Source organism: Dermacentor albipictus, chromosome 8 (genome assembly GCF_038994185.2).
Source record: "Dermacentor albipictus isolate Rhodes 1998 colony chromosome 8, USDA_Dalb.pri_finalv2, whole genome shotgun sequence".
NCBI classification, from domain to species: domain Eukaryota; kingdom Metazoa; phylum Arthropoda; class Arachnida; order Ixodida; family Ixodidae; genus Dermacentor; species Dermacentor albipictus.
The window spans coordinates 43,242,494-43,262,347 of NC_091828.1; the positions used below are offsets into that span (position 1 = coordinate 43,242,494).

At 45.5% G+C, this 19,854-nt stretch overlaps 1 protein-coding gene across 3 annotated transcripts in view; it reads right to left on the bottom strand.

Annotated features, from left to right (window-relative positions):
- Positions 1 to 3,976: 3,976 nt before the first annotated feature.
- Positions 3,977 to 19,854, bottom strand: part of LOC135897029 (WD repeat-containing protein 13-like) — a 49,783-nt gene continuing 33,905 nt past the window's right edge. For 2 of the 3 annotated variants that reach the window (XM_065425593.2, XM_065425592.2), the window contains 3 exons: positions 19,292 to 19,414; positions 16,742 to 16,863; positions 9,146 to 10,695 (listed from right to left, as the gene is read on the bottom strand). In XM_065425593.2, the coding sequence (XP_065281665.2) occupies positions 10,514 to 10,695; positions 16,742 to 16,863; positions 19,292 to 19,414 (427 nt within the window). In that variant the 3' untranslated portion in view covers positions 9,146 to 10,513. Of the gene's footprint in view, positions 8,265 to 9,145; positions 10,696 to 16,741; positions 16,864 to 19,291; positions 19,415 to 19,854 lie in introns of those variants that run through there. The other variant, XM_070523283.1, reaches the window with a different exon arrangement.

Sequence of the window (19,854 nt, forward strand, 5' to 3'; positions counted from 1 at the left end):
TGTTATGTCATTGGGAATGCTTGAAACAAACCAACGCATTAAACTTATCACATCGAAGCTTCCTTTCTCTCTTCCTTCAACTAGTCCACTGCTGCTACCGTCTTGTGTGCTGCGTCGGGAGGGTGGTTCAGAGCGTGTATATAACATGGCAGGAGCGTGGCAGAGAGAAAAGTCGATGCGAGAAACTCATTTGGACCTTTCCATCGCATCGCATGTGCACAATGCTCTCTGGAGCTCCCTGGGGGTCGTCTTGACAGTTGTAATTGTCCGTGACCATGACCCCCGCAATAGCATTACAGAAAAACCGCAGTGCTTACGCTTCCACTAAGTTAGAAGCAACTGCTTGTCGACCTGTGATTGGCTATGACCATCTGGCGCTCATAATAATGTAAATAGGTCTCGTACATACATCATTTCATTCACTGTAATACCATGTAAAAAGAAAAAGAAGACAGGTGTAGCAGTGGCATCTCCACTTTCCACGTAGGAAGTGTGGGTTTGATCCTCGATGTGAACGTACAATTTTTCCCCCTGCAATGTTATTTTAATGCATTTGCATTCACAGCGCACTTCACACACTTTCTTTCTGTCTGTCTGTCTATGTTTGTATTCAACCATTTTGCCACCTACCTGGATCACTGGGATATTTGTGGTCAAATGGGTAGCACAGCTAGCTGCTGTGCTGAGGTAACAGGGTTTGAAACTAACCATCAGACAAACTTGGGGCACTGAGCATGTGGTAATGTGCACATATGTGCCACTCTTCAACGAAACTCTTTCACGTCTACATGGGTCGCTGTAGATGCGGGACTGGGTAGGCACTGCTGTTCGAAGAAACTCTTTGATGCTGACTTGGAGCGCCTGTTATCTGCCACCCGGCCTGTGCTGGTCTTCAGTGAATCTCTTTCGTGCCAGCTTGGGCCGTTGTGTATATGCCAGCAGGTGCGGCGCTATTCAACTAACGTCTTTGATGCCAACATGGGTAAATAGGTATGTGCCACTGGGAATGTGCTGCTCTACAATGACAAAAAGGTACCTTAAATTTCTCCTATGCTGAGCGGAATTGAACCCACATCACAAGGGTTCCTCAGGGACTGCAACCCTATGCATTAGCAGGCTGAGCCACAAATTCACTGGCTATGTGCCACTTTTTAATGAATGCCTTTCACGCAAACGCTTTAGTGAGCTGCACCATGAATGCACTTGGTACTTGCCGCTTTCAATGAACCTCTCACCAACTTGGATAACTGAGCGTGCGGTCAGCGAGGTAACCATTCGCAATGTTAGCAGGCACCGCCGCACCACTCTACTCGTCTCGGAGGCCAAGTGCAAACTTCTCGGCAGCATCACTAGATGGCACAGCGTGTGCAGAAAGAAGCGCGAGAGAAGAGCTCGGTTGCAGCAGAACGGGTTTCTCAGCGTCTGCACACACTGGTGTGCCATGCATTTCGGATGCCACCCTAGGGTTTGTGGCGTTGGTGCTAGATGGCACTGAGTGTTCTTAGAGAAGTGCAAAATAGATGTTCCGCTGTAGTACGTGCCTTGCACATAACCCGGTTCGACGGCGACAATACGTTGTGTGGCTGCACCGATTCAGTGCTAACACATTACCGTCGACAGTCATCATGAGAGGTTCTGCCGTTTCTCTTTGTTTTTGAGAGTGTGGAGTAGAGGGTACATTATGAATAGCCCATTTCACCACATTCATAAGTTAATGGCAGCAGCAGCAGCAGCAAACGACTTTATTGGGGTCCTGAGGAGCTAAGCGGGGGCCTGCAGGTCCCTACCCAGCCGCATGTGATTTAATGAGCTGAATTCAGTGCCGCAATCTGGGCAGAGTGGATCGATGTCCGGGTGGAGCTTGTTCAAAAAGCCCCTAAAGGGGTAGGACCCCGTCTGGAGCATGCGAAGCGTGCTAGCTTGTGGCCTGTTAAGCTTATGATGGGGGAAAGGAAAACTCTGCCTATTCCCTCTGTAATGAGAGGTGATTTCATGAAAGGTAACCAGTGGATCACTGTGGACGAGCTCTCCCGAACTCACGCGAGACACCATCCCGTCGCGGCATACGAAACCTCGCGCACGGTCGTGGGCTATCTCATTGGGGTTCAGGTGACCCGGTAATACGTCTGGTCCCATGTGAGCTGGGAACCAGACTATGTGGTGAACAACGTCAGAGGGGTGTCTGCAGTTTAGAATCCTGGCTGCTTCTTTGGCTATCAATCCCGATGCGAATGCTCTAACGGCTGCTCGGGAGTCCGTGTACACCGTAGTGCGTTTTGAGTCCAGTAATCCGAGAGCTATAGCAGCCTGTTCTGCCACATCGACCGAGGAGGTTTTCAGTGAGGCTGCTGAGAGGAGTTCTCCCCTGTCATTGACTATGGCTACGGAGAACTTGTTGGCACTGGCGTGTCGCGCCGCGTCAACAAAGGTCTCCGTTCCGGATATGTTCTTTAAGAAAGTTCTAGCCCTTGCTAACCTTCGACCTTTATTGTGTTGGGGGTGGACATTTCTTGGAAAAGGGTCTACAATAAAGAAGTTCCTTGTCTGAACATCAAGTTGCGTGATATTTTCCTGATTGAAGCTAGGACGGAGGCCTGCCGCATCCAGAAGTCTTCTGCCTGCTTTGGAGTTTGATAATCTAATAATTTGTGCTGATCTTTGTGCTTCTATTAATTCCGAAGTTGTGTTGTGTACTCCCAATGTCATGAGTTTCTCTGTGCTATCCGTGATTGGCACGCCGATCACCTTTTTGATACTTTTGCGCATAAGCGTGTCTAATTTATCCATTTCTGTTTTCGTCCAATTGAGGGCTGCGACTATGTAAATGACATGGCTGATGAGGAAAGCATGGTGAGCCCTAAGGAGTATATCCTCGCCTATGCCACCTTTCTTGTTGGACACTCTCATGATTAATCTAATAATGTTTTCAGTTTTCGTGGTGAGTTGGGCTATAGTCTTAGCGTTGCATCCCTTTGAGTTTATTGAAAGCCCTAGTATTTTGATAGTCTACTCTCGGGATGGTGTGCCCATCTCTGGTACGAACACTAATTGGCACCTGATCGAGTGGGGTGAGTTCCCTAGCACCTCGTCTAGCCTGTCTGTACAGCAGGAGTTCCGACTTTTCAGGCGAGAGTGCCAGTCCCGTACCTTTCAAGAAAGACTCTGTAACATCCAGAGCCTCCTGTAGAGCTTGTTCGACCGTAGCGTCCGATCCTCCAGGACACCAGATTGTAATATCGTCAGCATATAATGCATGACCTACGTAAGGAATTGCTGCAAGGCTTTGCGACAACTTGCGCATTGCTATATTAAACAGAAGGGGTGAGATAACTGCCCCTTGGGGAGTACCCCTGTTTCCGAGTGTGAAGTATTCCGAGACTGATTGCCTCAACTTTATGGCCGCCGTCCTGCTCTCGAGGAAGGATGCAACGGCAGCAATTTGTTTTTCTGCTAATGGGCTACAAAGAAATTTTACGAGCACAATATAGAGGTACAACTGTAAACGTACATATTATTAGATATCTACATGTTATCAGGTGAATATCGCACAGAAATAATACCGGAAACAGCTACTTCGTAGTTTGTACGTTGCATATACACTTGCAACAATGTGGCAGCATCTGTCTCTTATCGCTTCATGTAGTGCAAGCCAGTGAACATTGTGCATAGTGTCACTGCGTCTCCATTTGCCATCCTTTGGAGCCATCCTCTGCCATCCTTAGTCTTGAAATTTTGCTCCACATAGCCCGAGCTTCACAAGAAAAACTGCTTAGCAAAGGTGCAGGAACACACACTGTTCAACTCAACCGGAAGTACACAACACTCGCATCACTGCTTACACCACGCGGTGTAAACATTGAGAGGGAGCACCGCGATTTGAGAGGAGGGTAATGTTTGATCACTCGTACCTGTGTTACTATAGCGCACTGACACAAACTTATTCTGAGAAAGCATTTCTTGAGATATACCCTCTGTATCAAGGCGTATGACAAAAGCCATTTCAGGCACCTTTTAAGCAATGCTGAAAGACCAAAATCTCCACAGAAACAGATAGATGGCTAAGCATGTAATTTTATTGACTAAATCCGGACGGAATGTTGCTAACTACTGCTACAAAGATCCATACAATCTGCTTTCACCTATGTGTACACATCACAGCAACCAGAATGTGGCCATCGAGGAGAGCACTTATTGGCATCTAAAAGAGTGGCACTTAACCTTTCAAGTTTATGCATCACTGACAGCAGTTCACTGGTATCATTTGTATGCTCACAGGCACAACTGCCAGACTGCAACAGATCATGTGTGGATTGCACCTAAATCACGGCATTCCAGTGCCTCAGTGAGTAAAAAAACATTAATGGCCTGACTTCAAGAGCCTCGTACAGATTTTAGTCGGCGCGTCCCTGTTTCACGAACCTTCGCAAATGTGGTGCACCATAATGGCAACACACGCGTTACTCTAAGAAAAAAATCCAGGGTGTTGGCCGGCTTTATCGTACGCGGACTGTTGCATAAATAAAGGACAAAAGTAGAACGGGCTTTTCCAGCTATACTGCTGGCTCGTCTGCACTGAAATTTCACAGAGAGTTAGCATCTTGTGCTGCAGTTTTACTCGTAACTTTTCCCACTTTTTTGGGGGGGTTTAAACAGTGCTTGAACACAACTGCGAGCTCTTGTGAACTCATTTCACCTCAACTATCAAGTTTGGGAGTAATTCAATTATGAATAAAAGCACATTTCAGCATTAAGGATCCAAGACTATGAGTCATTCAGAATAAAAGAAGAAAAGTTAACGAAGTAGTGAAAAAAAAAAACAATGACTCGTCCATTTGACCTGACTTCAAGTCATCCAGTAAACCCTTAATGAGGTCTCCGCAGTTGGATCATTCATCACAGCAAGGCAGTTGTCCATGTATGGATCGTGAAAATGTATGAGAAAACTCTCAATTGAATTCATCTTGATTGAATGAACATCCTGGAAAGCCAGTGTCTTCAACAATACTGTTTACACCTACAATCACAAGCAGATGCAAGTGGAAGGGTGAAGTGCTTTTCCTATGAGTTGCACTGTCGTGACCAATGTTCAGCACATAGACGACTTGGGCTTTACTAGCTGCACAGCAACAAGTTGTCGCAGGTGACATTGTCGATCGCGCACGGCACAAGTGTGACGGTGGGAACTCAAAAGCAGGAAAACACAAAATCAGCTTACCCTGATAAGGTACACTTTCAAAGCACTACTTCCGTTAATTTCACAGTAAGAGGTTGATTATTAGAAGAGAAAACGAAGGTTAGAACTAACATTTTTTTTATATTTCCCGCCAGAACCACAGCGCCAGTATGTCAGCATGACATCGCAGATTTCAAGGTAGTTTCTCGTTTTGGGGCTGTTCTCGATGCAGTAAAGTTTTTAAAATTTTCAAAGTTCGGTCCTTGGCACTTTTAGAATACAGTGCAGTCAGCCTTTGCCGATACAAAGTTGTTAAAGGGAAGCTGAAAGGTTTCCCAGAAAAAATGAGTGAATATCTGTACATAATGGTTTTCAACCCTCCGAATTCGAATATCGTATCGAAATTGAGCGAAAGAAAGCGCAAATACATTTTATTTCGACGAAAAGTGCAGCAGCGGACACGCCTAGCTCGCGCGCCTCGTTTCCGCCTGTGATTGGTCGGTGCGCCTCGTGACGTCAACTCTGCCGCTGCCGACCGCTGCCGCTACACATGAAGCGCGGTGCCAGGTAGTTTGGTGCTGTTTTTTCTGAGACGGTAATGGAAAATTTACAGAGACTGCGTTTTTCTGAGGAGTTCAGCGTTACTCCCTACATGTACGAGCCGATTGCGAAGAGCTGGCCTCTCGAAGAAGCAAACGATGCTGGTGCGAGCAGTGCTTTCGACGAGAGCGAAAGCAAAGTCTTGGGATCTCCTCGTGTTGGAAATGCTCTTTGGTGAGTATGTTTTTTGCAAAGCGATCTAGTGATCTCGCCGGTCTTTCGCCGATCTAGTGAGCTCGTTTCCGGTCAAACAACTGTAGTATTGTGTTCCTGCAAGCCTCCTCGTGGAACGTAAGCGGGGATGCGATCGTCGGCATCTGTGCGCTGTCCAAAGCTGTCGGCAATCTACAAAGACGGTTTAAACGCGCGAAAAGCTTCCCGGTTCATGCAGTACGTGTAGTGACCTTCATCTGTTGACTACCACTCACGTTGACTACCACGCACGTTGACTACCACTCTACATACACGCAGACGCACCAACAAAGGAATGCAGAGTCGATCGAAGCAGATTACGATGGCACGCACGCAGAAACAAGTGCGGTCAGGCATGGTCGCGGACGCTGCGAAGGAACGAAGCAGAGTTGACGTCACAACACTGCGGTTTCCGGTCTCCGCTCCGCTCGCTCACTCAAAGGGGGGCGGAGCTACAGCGCAATTTCAACCGACAATTACGTCGCTCCTAATTGAAAAAAAAAACCCCAAATTTTACCTACATGGTTTATAAGGTTCCCGCATCCGTATATGAGCGTCTTATTGAATTCGACAGACTCTTCAGCTTCCCTTTAACTAGGTCAGAGCAGAGGCCGTCAAAATCCACGACCTTGGTAATCCAAGTTTGTGCTAGACTGCGTGTCTACCTCGTCGTCCTTATATGCTTTATGCCATATCTATTCCCTAAGTATTAAGTCCCAACTATCCCAGTAACAAGCTTTACTGGGTAATTTACTTATAGTAGAGCTGAAACAGTGTACCTCTATAGTGTCCCTTAAACTTCTCTGAATGCAACCAGCATGTCCTATCACAGGTAGTCTATGTGAAACACTGATCTATACAGGCATTTTAAGTTCAAGACAAATGCTGCTTCAAAATAGTTTCCCCCTTTTACGAGGTGAGGGTCTGAACATAGTGAGCCTCTACCTAGGCCTCTACACAAAATCAACTTGACAAGATTTGGCAAACAGTAAAACATCCTGGCAGGTCATATGTACACAATTATAATCTCCATGGCTGGTATATAATACAATGCTAGATAAAACAATGCAATTGAATGCTTATACTTAATGATAACAATAAAATGGGTGTCCATCAACATTTCCACATTTAGTACACTGGAATGCATAAATGTACACTAGAACAACAATTCACAGTGTAATACTGCTTGAGTCTGCTGCTGTAAGTCGTATGTGGCTGATTATACCGAGGTCACATTCAAATTCCTGTTCTTACAGAGACAATGCCCAAGCAGTGTAGTCCAACTAGCTGAAACAGATTGGCTGATTCGAATTCAGCTTAGAAGTTCTGATGCACAGACCTTTAATGGCAGGGGCATAGAGATGCATGATATGACCTCTAAGTTCTCTCGAGGCACTTCGATCCCTGTTGAACATGAAAACAACGAGTAAAGGAACGCAGAATGAAAACACAAGAAAGGATGGACAAGCACCGGGCTTGCAATTCAAGGTGCGCACTCACTCTTTGATGTCCTTTTTTTTCTTTCTTTTTTTAACGTTAACCTACCAACATGCCAAGCAAGCAGCTCTACTAAGCTCTCAGATGACATACTACTTGCAGCATCTGTACAAATTTCTGTTATGGAATGCAGCATCAGAAGGTGGACTCAAGTACGGTTGTACGGAAGCTAGGGCCATAAAATTTATTGTAGAATTGCTTTGCTAGCTTGTGAGCAGTTGTCACCTGTAAAACTCGTTTTATTCAGGTATTTCATATTTGGTCATGATGCATTGCACAGTCAGGGTGCAACACTGCCATTATTAACAGGCCTGTCGGAAGAAAAGTTAGTGCAGAGAGTGCGATTTTAATCAAGGCAAGCTGCACTGTTGGTGTGCATGTACATAATGAAAGACACGAATGGGTCCTGCTGCTTTCACAGTAGAGGACAGTAAAGCCTCCTCTCGTGCTTTCACTGTGTCAGCCAATCAAACCATGCTCTGGGGACTGTCTCCGCATCGAGTGCTTCCATGGGGATCGGTTCCATGGAGATCGAATGTGGGAAAACTGCCTCTGCTGGGATAATCTCCGCACTGTTGCATCTATGGAGATCGCCTCCGTGTGAATGCGATAATGAAAACTGTCTCCACAGGGGTGACCCCGTGGGGATGTCCACCATGCGAATTGCCACTACGGTGATTGCATCTACAGAGATTGTCTATGCACGGTTGCATCCGCGGAGACTGTCTTTGCAGGGACTGCCTCCATGGGCAATTCCTGCCAAGTCTTCAGTGTATTTTTGTGCTTTCGGTTATGGTTTAACCTGCAAAAAAGAGTAGCCAGTACTGATAAGGGTTCCAAGCTCTCCTTTTTTTCATAACAACAACAAAAAATTGGAGGACACTTAAGCTTTGCCTTCAAGAATGGAACGCGATAGCGTTATCGCACCCCGTTCACACCGCCCACTCATTCGCTTGGCATGCTTTTGATGAGACGAAGGGGAGAAGTGGGTGAGTGGCATGCCACCTGTCGGGGCAGTGCCGTACATTGCGAGGAGGGGGTCTTCTTGTTTGCCGCAGGATGGCTCTGCGTGTGTGCCAAGCGCAGAAGCAATGTAGCGGAAACGTACTTTGCTACTCGTTTAACTGCAACTTCTGTAATTTACATTCTAATAATTACCTATATACACCGCAGTATAACTTTCTACGGCACGTTTCTAAGGCAACACCGCATTCACTAGAGACGCTTTTCGCACGCTTTGAACCATTGAACTGATGGGTGAGCGGTAGCGTCTCCGTCTCACACTCTGGAGACCCTGGTTCGATTCCCACCCAGCCCATCTTGCAAGCTGTTTTTATTTATGAATTACCTTCCGGGATTTTTCGCTCACGGTCAACGCCGCCGACGCCGACTTTCCTGCGACACGAGATTCTTAACGCTGTCGCGTTAAAATTGCCTTTGTGGGGGAGTGCTTCCATGGATACTTAGCTCCCTTCCCCGACCCACTTGCCCAAAGAGGCCTGGAGCCATCGTTTAAATGAATTATTCTTTCCATGTAGACTGACTCCGCACGGTAGCACCCACAGAGGCTCCCTGTATGGGGATCGCCTCTGCCGGAATGGGATTCAGAATGTGGCCCTGCCAGCTCAAGAGTTGGATCCTGTTACCACGCGCAGAATTCTCTGAACAGTCAAAGACAAGTAATGACACAAATCACTTGCTTCATTATAAAGGCAAAATCTGCAACTGTAGGCGATGGAACGGCATAAAGCGCAGGACATAAGCAAACACCACAAGTAATAAGGCAAGAAAGAAGGCTTAACAGTAACTACAATGAATTCATGGTCAACAAGTGATGGCATTATGAGGAAGCTTTAGCTCGGTGGCTCCTATCTAAATGCAAGGGAAAGGAGAAATTGTTTTTTTTTCGGCCGCCACTGCACCAAATTCGATGAAGTTTGTTGCATTTAAAAGAAAAAGTTAAATCTAGTGACTGGTGGAAGCAGATTCATTATTTAAGCCATCAATTCCTAAATAAAAATTGTCGAATATTGCAAACTTTCAGAAAACGAAACTATCAAGCTTACGAAACTGTATCTCAAAATGAAAAATTGAAATGAAATTCTGTAAATTGCATCTAATAGTACATCTAAAGCAGACAAATTTGATGTTATTATACATGGCTCTCAAATGCACCACTATATATGAGTAGGACTTTTGCGAGTCTTTCGTAAACATTGTTACAAATTCATGTAAGATATAAATTAATATATCAAATCTGTCTGCTTTAGATGTTCTGACGGATGCAGTTTACAAAACTGAAATAGCATCTATTATTTGTGCAGAGTTATGGATTTGTAAACTTCATGCTTTCATTTTTTTTAACCTAACAAATTTACTGCAATTTTTGTAAAACAATGAAAGCTATCAATCGAAATTTTGCTTCCAACAGTCACTAGAATTTAACCTTTTTCTCTCAAATGCACCAAATATCATTAAAATTGGCCAAGGGGTTGTTTCTGAAAAGCATTTATGCATTACACATGTATCTGCATAGGCGATGTCGGAGTTGGGGCTGAGCTAAAGCTTCCTCTTAAGAGCCAGTAGCACAGATCCAGGCCGAGGTCTGCCAACGACCGTGAAGTTGTTGGTGTTGTGGAAGGAGTCACACTCTAATGCATGCAGTAGTCCTGCATATACCACAGTTAGCATTCAAATGCTAAATTGGGCTACTCTTGTTTCAAATTGCTATGAGGCTGGTTTTACAAGAAAATTATGCAACGTATGCTCACAAACGATGTTGAAGTTTACACTTTGGGTGAAGTCACTGGCTCCATGCCAGTAATAAGACCCAATTCACATACGACTGCACTATGCTACTGGCACTGCATAATTATTGCACATGATTCTTACAGATGTATTCAGCCTGTAGTGTTCTCAATGCACATCACTGTCTTGTGTCATTCAACCCAGCTATCCACTGGGTTGTGCAACACTAAACTAAGTCCAATCAAATACTGCTGTAACCTCTTCAACTGAGGCAACTTGTTGGCAAGACAAGAGGGGTTGGCATCAGGCTGAAGACCGCTTCCAAAGGATGACCATCCCCTGCGCATCGCTTGAAGCCAGGAGAGATTCGTCGTAGTTGAAGCAGACGTCGAGGACTGCTGCCGAGTGGCCCTGGAGTTTGTTGAGCAGTGGCTTTGCACGCTCCACGTCGAAGAAGTTGACGCACTGGTCTTCACTGCCAGTCACTGCAACAGCATCACAGTGGTGCATAACGTGGCCTACTAAGTTTGGGTGTCAAGTGCTTCAAATGCTGTTCACTAAGTGATATTGTTACTTCCGAACAAATGATCTAAGGAACATGTGATTTGCCACATGCAAGACACTAGACGTCTACTGCCATGAGCTTTGCCAGAAAATTTTTCTAATTTAATTTTTTATTTACCGGACAGCTGTCTACCTGGTAATTCTGCCATGGCACTTGAGTGTGTAAAAGATAAATAATTACATTAGCCCTTAATGTGAACAGATCAAAATGCACAACAAGTGCTTTGCAGCTTGGGACAGGAAAGAGAAAATATTCGCCTAACCAAAACCTGGTGTGGTGGTCTTGTGGTACGAAACACAACTGACGCATGCGCACATACTATGACCGTGCTGCCAAAAGTCGAGTACATTCGGCACTGGACGGCCTAAGAAGCGAGAGCATGTCCCCCTGCATTTTCAAGAGAAGTACACAACTGGAAAGGTCAATTTAGAAGCTTTTGGCGACAGTCACTGTGTGCCCATCAACCACCACAGTGGGCTGAGTGGTGCACTCTTGAGTCATTTACGATACCATGTGACCGCCACCTCTGCTTTCAGTGAGGAGAATAGTCTCCTTTTTCACATCCAAAGCCTCGCTACACACAAGTTTTGAAGAGGTTACATAGAAAATGTGGCGCTTAATTATTTCTCACTCTTGAGGAATTGAGGCTTTGCACTGAAATATAATAGAGTCAACAGCTATTTAATGCAAAAAAAGAAAAATCTGGCATGCAGAAACTTTTGCATTCATAAACCATAAAGTCTATCACTTAGTATAATACTGCTAATTGTTTTACAACAATGTAAAGTAGTATAAGCAATCTTTACCAAAAATATGTTAGCGATAGGCAATGGAAAGACCGTGCAGGAAAACTTGCTATTAAGGGGACCATGACACCAAATTTTCGAGCTTGAAGTGTGCATAGCATGTTAACCCGCAAGTGCCCTACAGCAAGCTAGAAAAATTTCAGTGCATTTGGTATGGTAGAAAATATGTACAATTGAGTGTGAAAGGCTAGAGACAGCGGCATGTGCAAAAAAAGAATTAATTTCTTCTAGCACAGCTGTGCAACATGAAATCGTATAAAAGCATGGGGCTGGTCAAGTAGATGCACATGGGCAGTACACTTGATTCCTTCATGCACAGGCCGACAAGAAAAACAGAAATTTATCAGCAACTCTGGTCCTTAAACTTCTGCACTCGGCTGTACACTTAACCTCAATATAATGAACTTCACTATAATGAGGTTCTAGATATAATGAAATATTTAACTTTCTATAACTTTCTGTACATAGAACATGTATTTTGTGGGGGGTCTCAAACATGCTCTTGGGACAGAGGAACGACAACACAGTAGTGCAAACAATCAAAAGGGCATTTATTGCACCTTTTATACACTAATGCCTGCTACCGATAGAACATGCCAATGGGTGTGCAACAAATTAAGAAAGTCCAACTCACTGCGACCAGAGAGTGAGCGAATATGTTTGCTCCCAAGCTGGACACCAATGCCTAATCTTTCGCGTGTACGGTCCCGCAAACGGTGGCACATTCGAACGATCCTGTTCATCCATCTTTCACAGTACGGCCCCACAAGCAGTGGGTGAGCACGTGAAATGTCCACGCAGCTCATAGACTCGGAGCCAAAGAGGGAGAGCCTACTCCCTTTCGTGTCTTAGTAACCCCTCTGTTAGGTGTCAATAGGAGCGCAACACTCGTGCAATCTCTCATAATATGCTGCGATCACACTGACCGCTGCTGGCACTTAGCTACGCAGAGAAGCCAGATTACAGGAGACGCGAGAGCCATGCGGGGAAAACAACATCAGGGGGATGCGTGAGAGTCGAGTGTCCCCGCAATTAAGAACCTCAATATAACAAAGTGTGTCTATACACGACTTCAATGTAACAAAACCTAATTGCCGTCATGAAGGAATACCGAGACAATAAATGAAACTTTCACAGATCGTCAAATGGTTGAATTACAAGCAGCTGCTTGCGAATGCACCGCCACATGTCCAGAACCACAAGTTGAGAAACGTCATGCTCCACATAAAGTAAGAGTGCAACAAGATCCCATCGCACCCTGCATGCTGTATGCCTTGGGTGCGAGTGAAAGCACGCAAGAGTTAGCCAAGGATGGTGGCTTGATGAAAGCCAATCTTGTTGCACGAGCAAGGGGAAAGGCAGGAGCAGAGCGAGCTCACGACAATGTGATAAAGCGTGCTCAAGGGGGGAGGGGGGGGGAGGCTGGCGTGCATCTCCTTTTCTAGTGTAGCCATGGCTGTCAGCGCAGTTGAGTGGATACACAGCCTCATGCCATTTTACAGAGGTAATCTGCGGTGTGTCCAAAGGGTGGGCGTGCTGAGATGGTGTCGCATCATGCGTGCTCTCTTCCTGTGCGTTTAGTACTGGAGGCTGTGTTATCTCTAATTTAGGAGATGGATTACAGCAAAAGGCGTTAGAAGCCTTTGCTACCTACTGCCAGTACTCTTCACGATAGTGTCGTCCCACTGTGATCTACACTATCAGCTGCGGGGGCAGAGCAGACGTGCGAGTGTGATTAGCTTCGCTTTGTACCGCCGATGTGAAGATATTGTCGACCCGACATGAAACCGTATCTTTTGTAACCGACTCCAAAATTCAACAAAATGAATATTTTTCTAATTTGAATTTGCTTTCTTCAATTGCCCGATAAATCATCAAATTTTGCTGCCCCTCCTGTGTAAAAAAAATTCATTGGCGACTAGTTATTTCCATAAAAGCTCCAATTTCAATATAACAAAATTTCGTTATACTGAAGCAAATTGCCAATTTTATAGAGTTCGTTATATAGAGTTTTAGATGTATGTTAATTTTTTTGTATGATGCACTTGAACCGTACAGGAGTCTGGCAGCACTGAGTGGGGATGAAATGAATTGGCACCACTGGAAGCGGCGCGCTCGGGTCACAAAAGCTGACCTCAAAAGCCATGCCTTTGTGTACTGCAGTCCATGGAAGTGATTGCAGGAGCTGCAAATATGTCATGGCTATCATACGTTCTTTTGGTCTGCTTTTTATCGCGCGAGTGAAAGAACTGTGCGCACAGTTCAACAGTGATACCCTTGCTGCACTGTTGGGTGCCAGTGTGTGTGGAGCAATATGTCCGATGTGGCCTCGAACTGATTCGGAGCAAACGACACAGCGGTGGCCCCACATTTCGTGACATCATACAATTCATTCTAGAACCGCGGTCACTGTCGAAGGGAGGGGCTTAGAGGTAGTGGTTTCAAAGTGAAATTTCGAGTTGAAACGTGCACTGAAGGCCCAATGTGCGTGCGTGCGTGCATCCATGCGTGTGTGTGTGTATGTGCGCGTGCGTGCGTATAACCATGTTGGGCCCCTACACTCTGTGATAAACTGAGAACAGTTGGATGAATGTGTTATGGTCCCTTCAACAAAGTTTGCCAAATGCCTTTGAGGTATTATTTTAATGGCTTATGATGATCTCATCTTACCATGAGCCTCTTAGTGGTTCACGATGAGACCACCTTTGTCATTTGCACTTTTTTTTTCTTCCTGAAATTTGCATGGATTTGCGATGCCACAACATTCCTTGTCAGATTTGCTGTATTTTGGAAGCACAAAGCAGCAACTTGGGAGAGGCAAACTCGCCAGTTATTTTTCTACCTTTCTTAGTGAAAAATGAAAGCCGCTCAGGGGCTATGGACAATTAACCCTCACAACTATATGTCACATTGTGACATATTAATTAACAGAACTCCGCTGTACAGCTTTAATGCAAACAGTTCACTTCAGCCAATGTTCTCACCCTCTTTGTAAGCTTTTCATGCTGCAGTGTCCATGCAATGATGCAGAAGTGAGCACCGATTGCACTTTATGCCCAAGGCTCTCAAAACAAATATTTCGGTGGCGATGCAATTATCATATCACCTGACGTTACAACCCTACTTGTTTCTCTAAAAACCTTACAAGATAATACAAATAACATAATAATATTATTATAGTAATACAAAAATAAACAAAATATGTGAAAGAAAAATGGGGGAAGGGAGATACTCAATTAGTTATCCTTCATACCGAAACAGACTGCGCAACTTGCAATATGCCTAACTTACGTGCACTCTCAGCAAACTAGCCAGGTTGGCTACACCATTCTGCTGTTGAGCAAAAGGTCACGGGTTGGATTACCGGCCACGTCGGCAGCATTGCGATGGGGGCAGAATGCCAAAATGTTTGTGTAATTAGATTTTGATAAACATTAACCCTTTCAGTGTGACTGACATACTGGTACATTTCTGTGCTTCTGTTCAGCCACACCACTGACGTGTCCGTACGTTCTCCACCCGGATGTGCGCAGTGACATGAAGTTGGCGAGCTCCGAGGTGGTTCTGCTATCTGTTTTATACATCTAGGAGCATATTTTCTCCTCTCTTTGGGGTTGCTCAGTATGGGTTTTTGTTAGCAGCTATGTGGGCATAATTGCACCATGCGAAGCCCGCACCTTCGTAGGTGGGAGGAATGGGGCTCCCCGATTTTGTACACTGCTGCGGCGGTGATTCTCTATTCAAATCTTTGTTCCATAGCGCAAGGCCACTCCCCCTCGGAAGGGCGGCATTGTGCTCTGGCAGCAACTGTATATTTCGTGGCTGGGAGCAAGAAGAATTGCCGATCGTGGCTCAATGTCCTGCACGAAAGGGAAGAAAGTGGGCAAGCAGCGTGGGAAGGGAGGGAGGGGGGGAAAGGCTTCTACTCCGTCAGCAACTGCGTACTTTCCGTGGCCTTGCGTGCTGTATCTTGAAAGCGATCTGCAGACGGCTCATACCTCTGTGCGCACTATGTTCTCACCGCTAACGTTGCGTTGAAGCGATAGACCGCACGAAGGTCACTTCACTTGCTGCTGTTGCCACACTTGCTCATGCCAGCATTTTGACGGCGTGTCCGTGGTCATCGAGTGTGATGTGTTCATGTTTGCCTGTGCTGCCTGTTTGCCTGTACTGGCACCATACTTGTTAATTCAGTTAGTAAGCGAATGTTTCCAAGTTTATACAGCCGATGAAACTACTATCCTTACTTCATATAGGTGTCTACTAATTTGCTATCGTAGTCGATGCTTTGCCTTTCAGGTGAAACTGCGACTTTTTTTTTTGTCTGCCGCAGTCTTCGCTACAGCACGCCTCATTTCCAGTGACGAGGATGCTGCTTTCCTCGGTGTGCTTTCTCCAGGATGGCTCTGCCCTGTGTCGTATCTCATCTGTTTCCCTCTGTTTCATCTGTTGATCTCACTGCTTTGTCTGGTCAAGTTTGAATAAGCGAAATAACTTCTTCCTTGAGCATGGCCCTGTGACCGCTTTGAGATGGCTGCCAAAGCAACACCTTCAACTGCTGATTGGACTTGGAAGATAATGGCTTGTCGTTGAGGAAGAGGCAACTTTGACCACGACGGAATCCGATTCTGGCATGGCGGTGCCATCACGGAAGCATGCACATCAATGGTGCATTTGTGTATAGTGCACATTTTGTGGCTTTTGTCAAATAGGCGTGTGAAGACCATACAAAGAGTGCATTTGCCATCATCCATGTCACGTCACTATTTCCAAAATAAGCCATTGTGTTCATTTTAGAATTCCAGATAAAGAAAACCCTACACTGGGGTTGCATCACCTCCAAAAAGAACGCCCCCTGAAAAAGCTAAGATACCTATATCACTGAAGATCTGGAGCGCCTTCCCTATTATGGAATCTCTCATAGCCAGTGTTATTTTGTGCAGTTACACACACGTAGTGACCCTGGGTGAACAGATAACGAACACAACAAATAAAGTGAAAAAGAGGAGAAAGAAGACATGGAGGACTGTAATGGCAGCTGAATAGCATAATTAAAGTCTCGAAGGCTTTCACTGTGCGTTGGAACTTTACGAGGTGCACGTAAATTAACATACAATGCATTATGACGGCAGCAGTTGAGCGGACAAAGTGCAAACTCACCGATGCAAGCACCCTGGCGGAATGACATGATGGGACAGAAGGAACTCCGCACTGGGGTGCGGCACCGATGCTTTACGTGGAACTTGCGCTTCAGAGCCAGGCTGCCATCCGAGCCCTGCACGCTGCGGGCGAGTTTGCAAAACATCAAAACCCGAGTTTCTCTTCTCCAGCCAAGCATTCGAGTCTTTTCGCTAATTAAACAAGTGCCAGAGCAACCTGCAGTAGATCTATACATTAGAATGCTTTTGTCCACACAAATGTGCCAAACTAAACATACAACGACTCAGCATGGTGGCGTAGTGGCGTTGGCATCATGCTGCTAAGCCCAAAGTCACAGGATTGAATCCCGGCCATGGTAGTCGCATTTCGATGAGGGCGAAATGCAAAGGTGCCTGTGTACCATGCATTAGGTGCAAGTTAAAGAATCCCCGGTGGTCAACATTAATCTGGAGCTACGGCGTACTTCATAATCCTATCGTGGTTCTGGTACATAAAACTTCACAATTGAATTTTAATCTTAAAACATATAATGAGCTCCTTGGGGAGAAGGCCTTTTGTACTTTAAAAGAAAAAATTATTCTACTTAAAGGGTAGAACCCTTGACAAACCAGCACCACCGCCTGTAGTTATGACATACCCAACAAATGAAAACGAGAATCAGTCTCACACCAGGAACTCTCACAAGTATTCGTAGCAATGATTTAGTTGCCTTACTTGAACACCAATCTTAAGCACTGCACTTGTAAACGTGAAGTAGTATATTACTGCCAGGTCACATGACGGGTATACTGCAGTGGAGCTTCTTAGCGCAGTCATTGACTCAAGAGCGCCAAGTCTCTGTCTCACGGTTATAAGGCTGCTTATTTGCCGGAGACCACCTTCAGCAAATCATCCCAGCTATTGCAATATTGCTCTCAAGCAAAATGCACCTGCTTCATCGGAAACTTTACGAATGTTGTCATCATTCAGACAGCAAGCTGCGCCCACCATTATCAGATTGTACAGGTTGCACTTGTCCAAAGTAGCGCAGGTTCCTTTGCGGCGCATACTAAAAGCACATCTGCCACACACCACTGTCATGTTGTTTGGTCCGGAATAACATAAAACTATTTCCATCTGTTCTTATTCTAAATCTACCGTTAGCACTCTGTGGTAGGTCAAAATGGCTCGGGCAATGCACATGCCCATGTGGGCATGGCCAGAGCCACTTTGACCTACCACAGAGGGCTAATGATGGATTTGGAATAAAACCAGAGTGAAATAGCTTTACATAATTCTGGCCCTGGCTGGCAATGCAAATGTTGCGTTTACTGCGCAATTAGCCGATATTCACTGGAGACAGAGAAAGTGTAGGCAGATTAAAATGCCCTAATGCAAACTTTTTGCCGAAAAGCATACGAGCTGCGTTGCCTGCAACCGCTGTGCTGACTAGCGACTGTTTAAAGGAGTTCCTGTGGTATGCCAAGAGTTTCACTGCTTTAGAGGATGAAAATAACTCCCGCACTCTCCACACAAAAGTCCTGGAGTGTCAGGAGTGCCACGGGAACCATACGTGCCACACAGCTGAACATGAGATGAAGGTGCACAGCGGCCTGTTTACTTTTTACATCCAAAGTAGCGTTTCTGACTTTGTGATGAAGACTATTGTGGATGGAGTTCAACAGTGAAAGGAAAAAGACATTTCTTGATCATTTCAGTCTCAGCCTTCCCTGCATCGCCCCGTCATACTCTTTACATTCCCGGTTGCACTTGAACTTTTGCATAGAGTAGTGCCATATCTCTCAATTGCTGTGGTCAGTGCATTGAAAGGAATGCTTCTCAAGCTAAAATTTGATAAACAGTTGCTTTCAGCATCTTCTGAAGCAGGGGTGCATTTTGCAAGGAAGTTCTCACTTCAGGAGCCACTGAGGAGCATTATTAAATCCCAGCGCCTCCTCCAGTCAAGAGCCAACTCTGTGGATCATAGAGTGTGCTTCGAGTTTAGTTGTGCTAATGGGGGATAGGGTGTGTGGCTTCACGCTGTCCTGCTGAGGTTAACAATGCATCTCGAGAATAAGTTAGGGACTGCCCAATTATCGATGAAACGAAAAATGATAAGCGGTGTGAATCAGAGAGCAAACGGGGCTGGGTAGCTGATATCCTAGTTGACACAAAGTGGAAGAAATGAAGCTGGGCAGGCCATGTAAGGCCATGTAATGTGCTGGGTAGATAACCAGTGGCCTATTATAGTTACAAACTGGGTGTCAAGAGAAGAGAAGTGCCATCTGAGAAGGCAGGGAATTAGGTGTTGTGATGAAATTAGGAAATTACCAAGCATAATATGGGCACGTATAAAAGGAGATCACTGGGAGAGGCCTCCATCCTCCAGTGGACATAAACAGGTGGTGATGAATGATAATTCTGCTGACCTGCCAAGTTATTTTTCTCACTGCCCTCTACAGGGGTACTGCAGGTGCCCACAGTCAACCACAGAAGTCTACGGTCAGTTACAGTGAACAGCAGGGGCACTAGATAACCACAGTAGCTCCACAGGGTTGCTGCCATGCCTACCTGTAGAGGAGGAGGGCATTGATGAGGCCACAGTTAGCCAGCACTGATGGGTCTCTGGCTTCGCGGCTTGCCCACTGGCGCGCTGACAGGCACGTGATTGGGCAGTTTTCGGCCACCACCATCCTGCGTGCAATACAACGGTAACAATGGTGTCAAAAGTGCTCTGCAACTTGAGTGGTTCAACTGCTGTAGAGCCAGCAAAGTGCAATAGCATGTCGGTGCCCTCACTGAAATTCAACAAACGCTAAACTCTGCCATTTTGTGCAGAGAGAGAGAGAACATGGAAGGGTGGGAAAGTTAACCAGACGGATGTTCGTTTGGCAACTCCACATGGGGGAAAGGAATAAAAGAAAGAAGAAAGCAAAACTAGTGAGCGCTCACGCCTATATTTGCATAATATCTGTACTAGGGCACAAGTTGACAAGGCTGAGCTCAAGGCTGATACTGAGCTCACTTCCAGCTATTGTGGTAGCAGCAAACACCACTTCCCGGCAGTACGTGTAAGAACCAAGGATGATGTGAAAAAAAGAAAAAGAAGAGAAAGGAAGATGCCTCAATTTGCG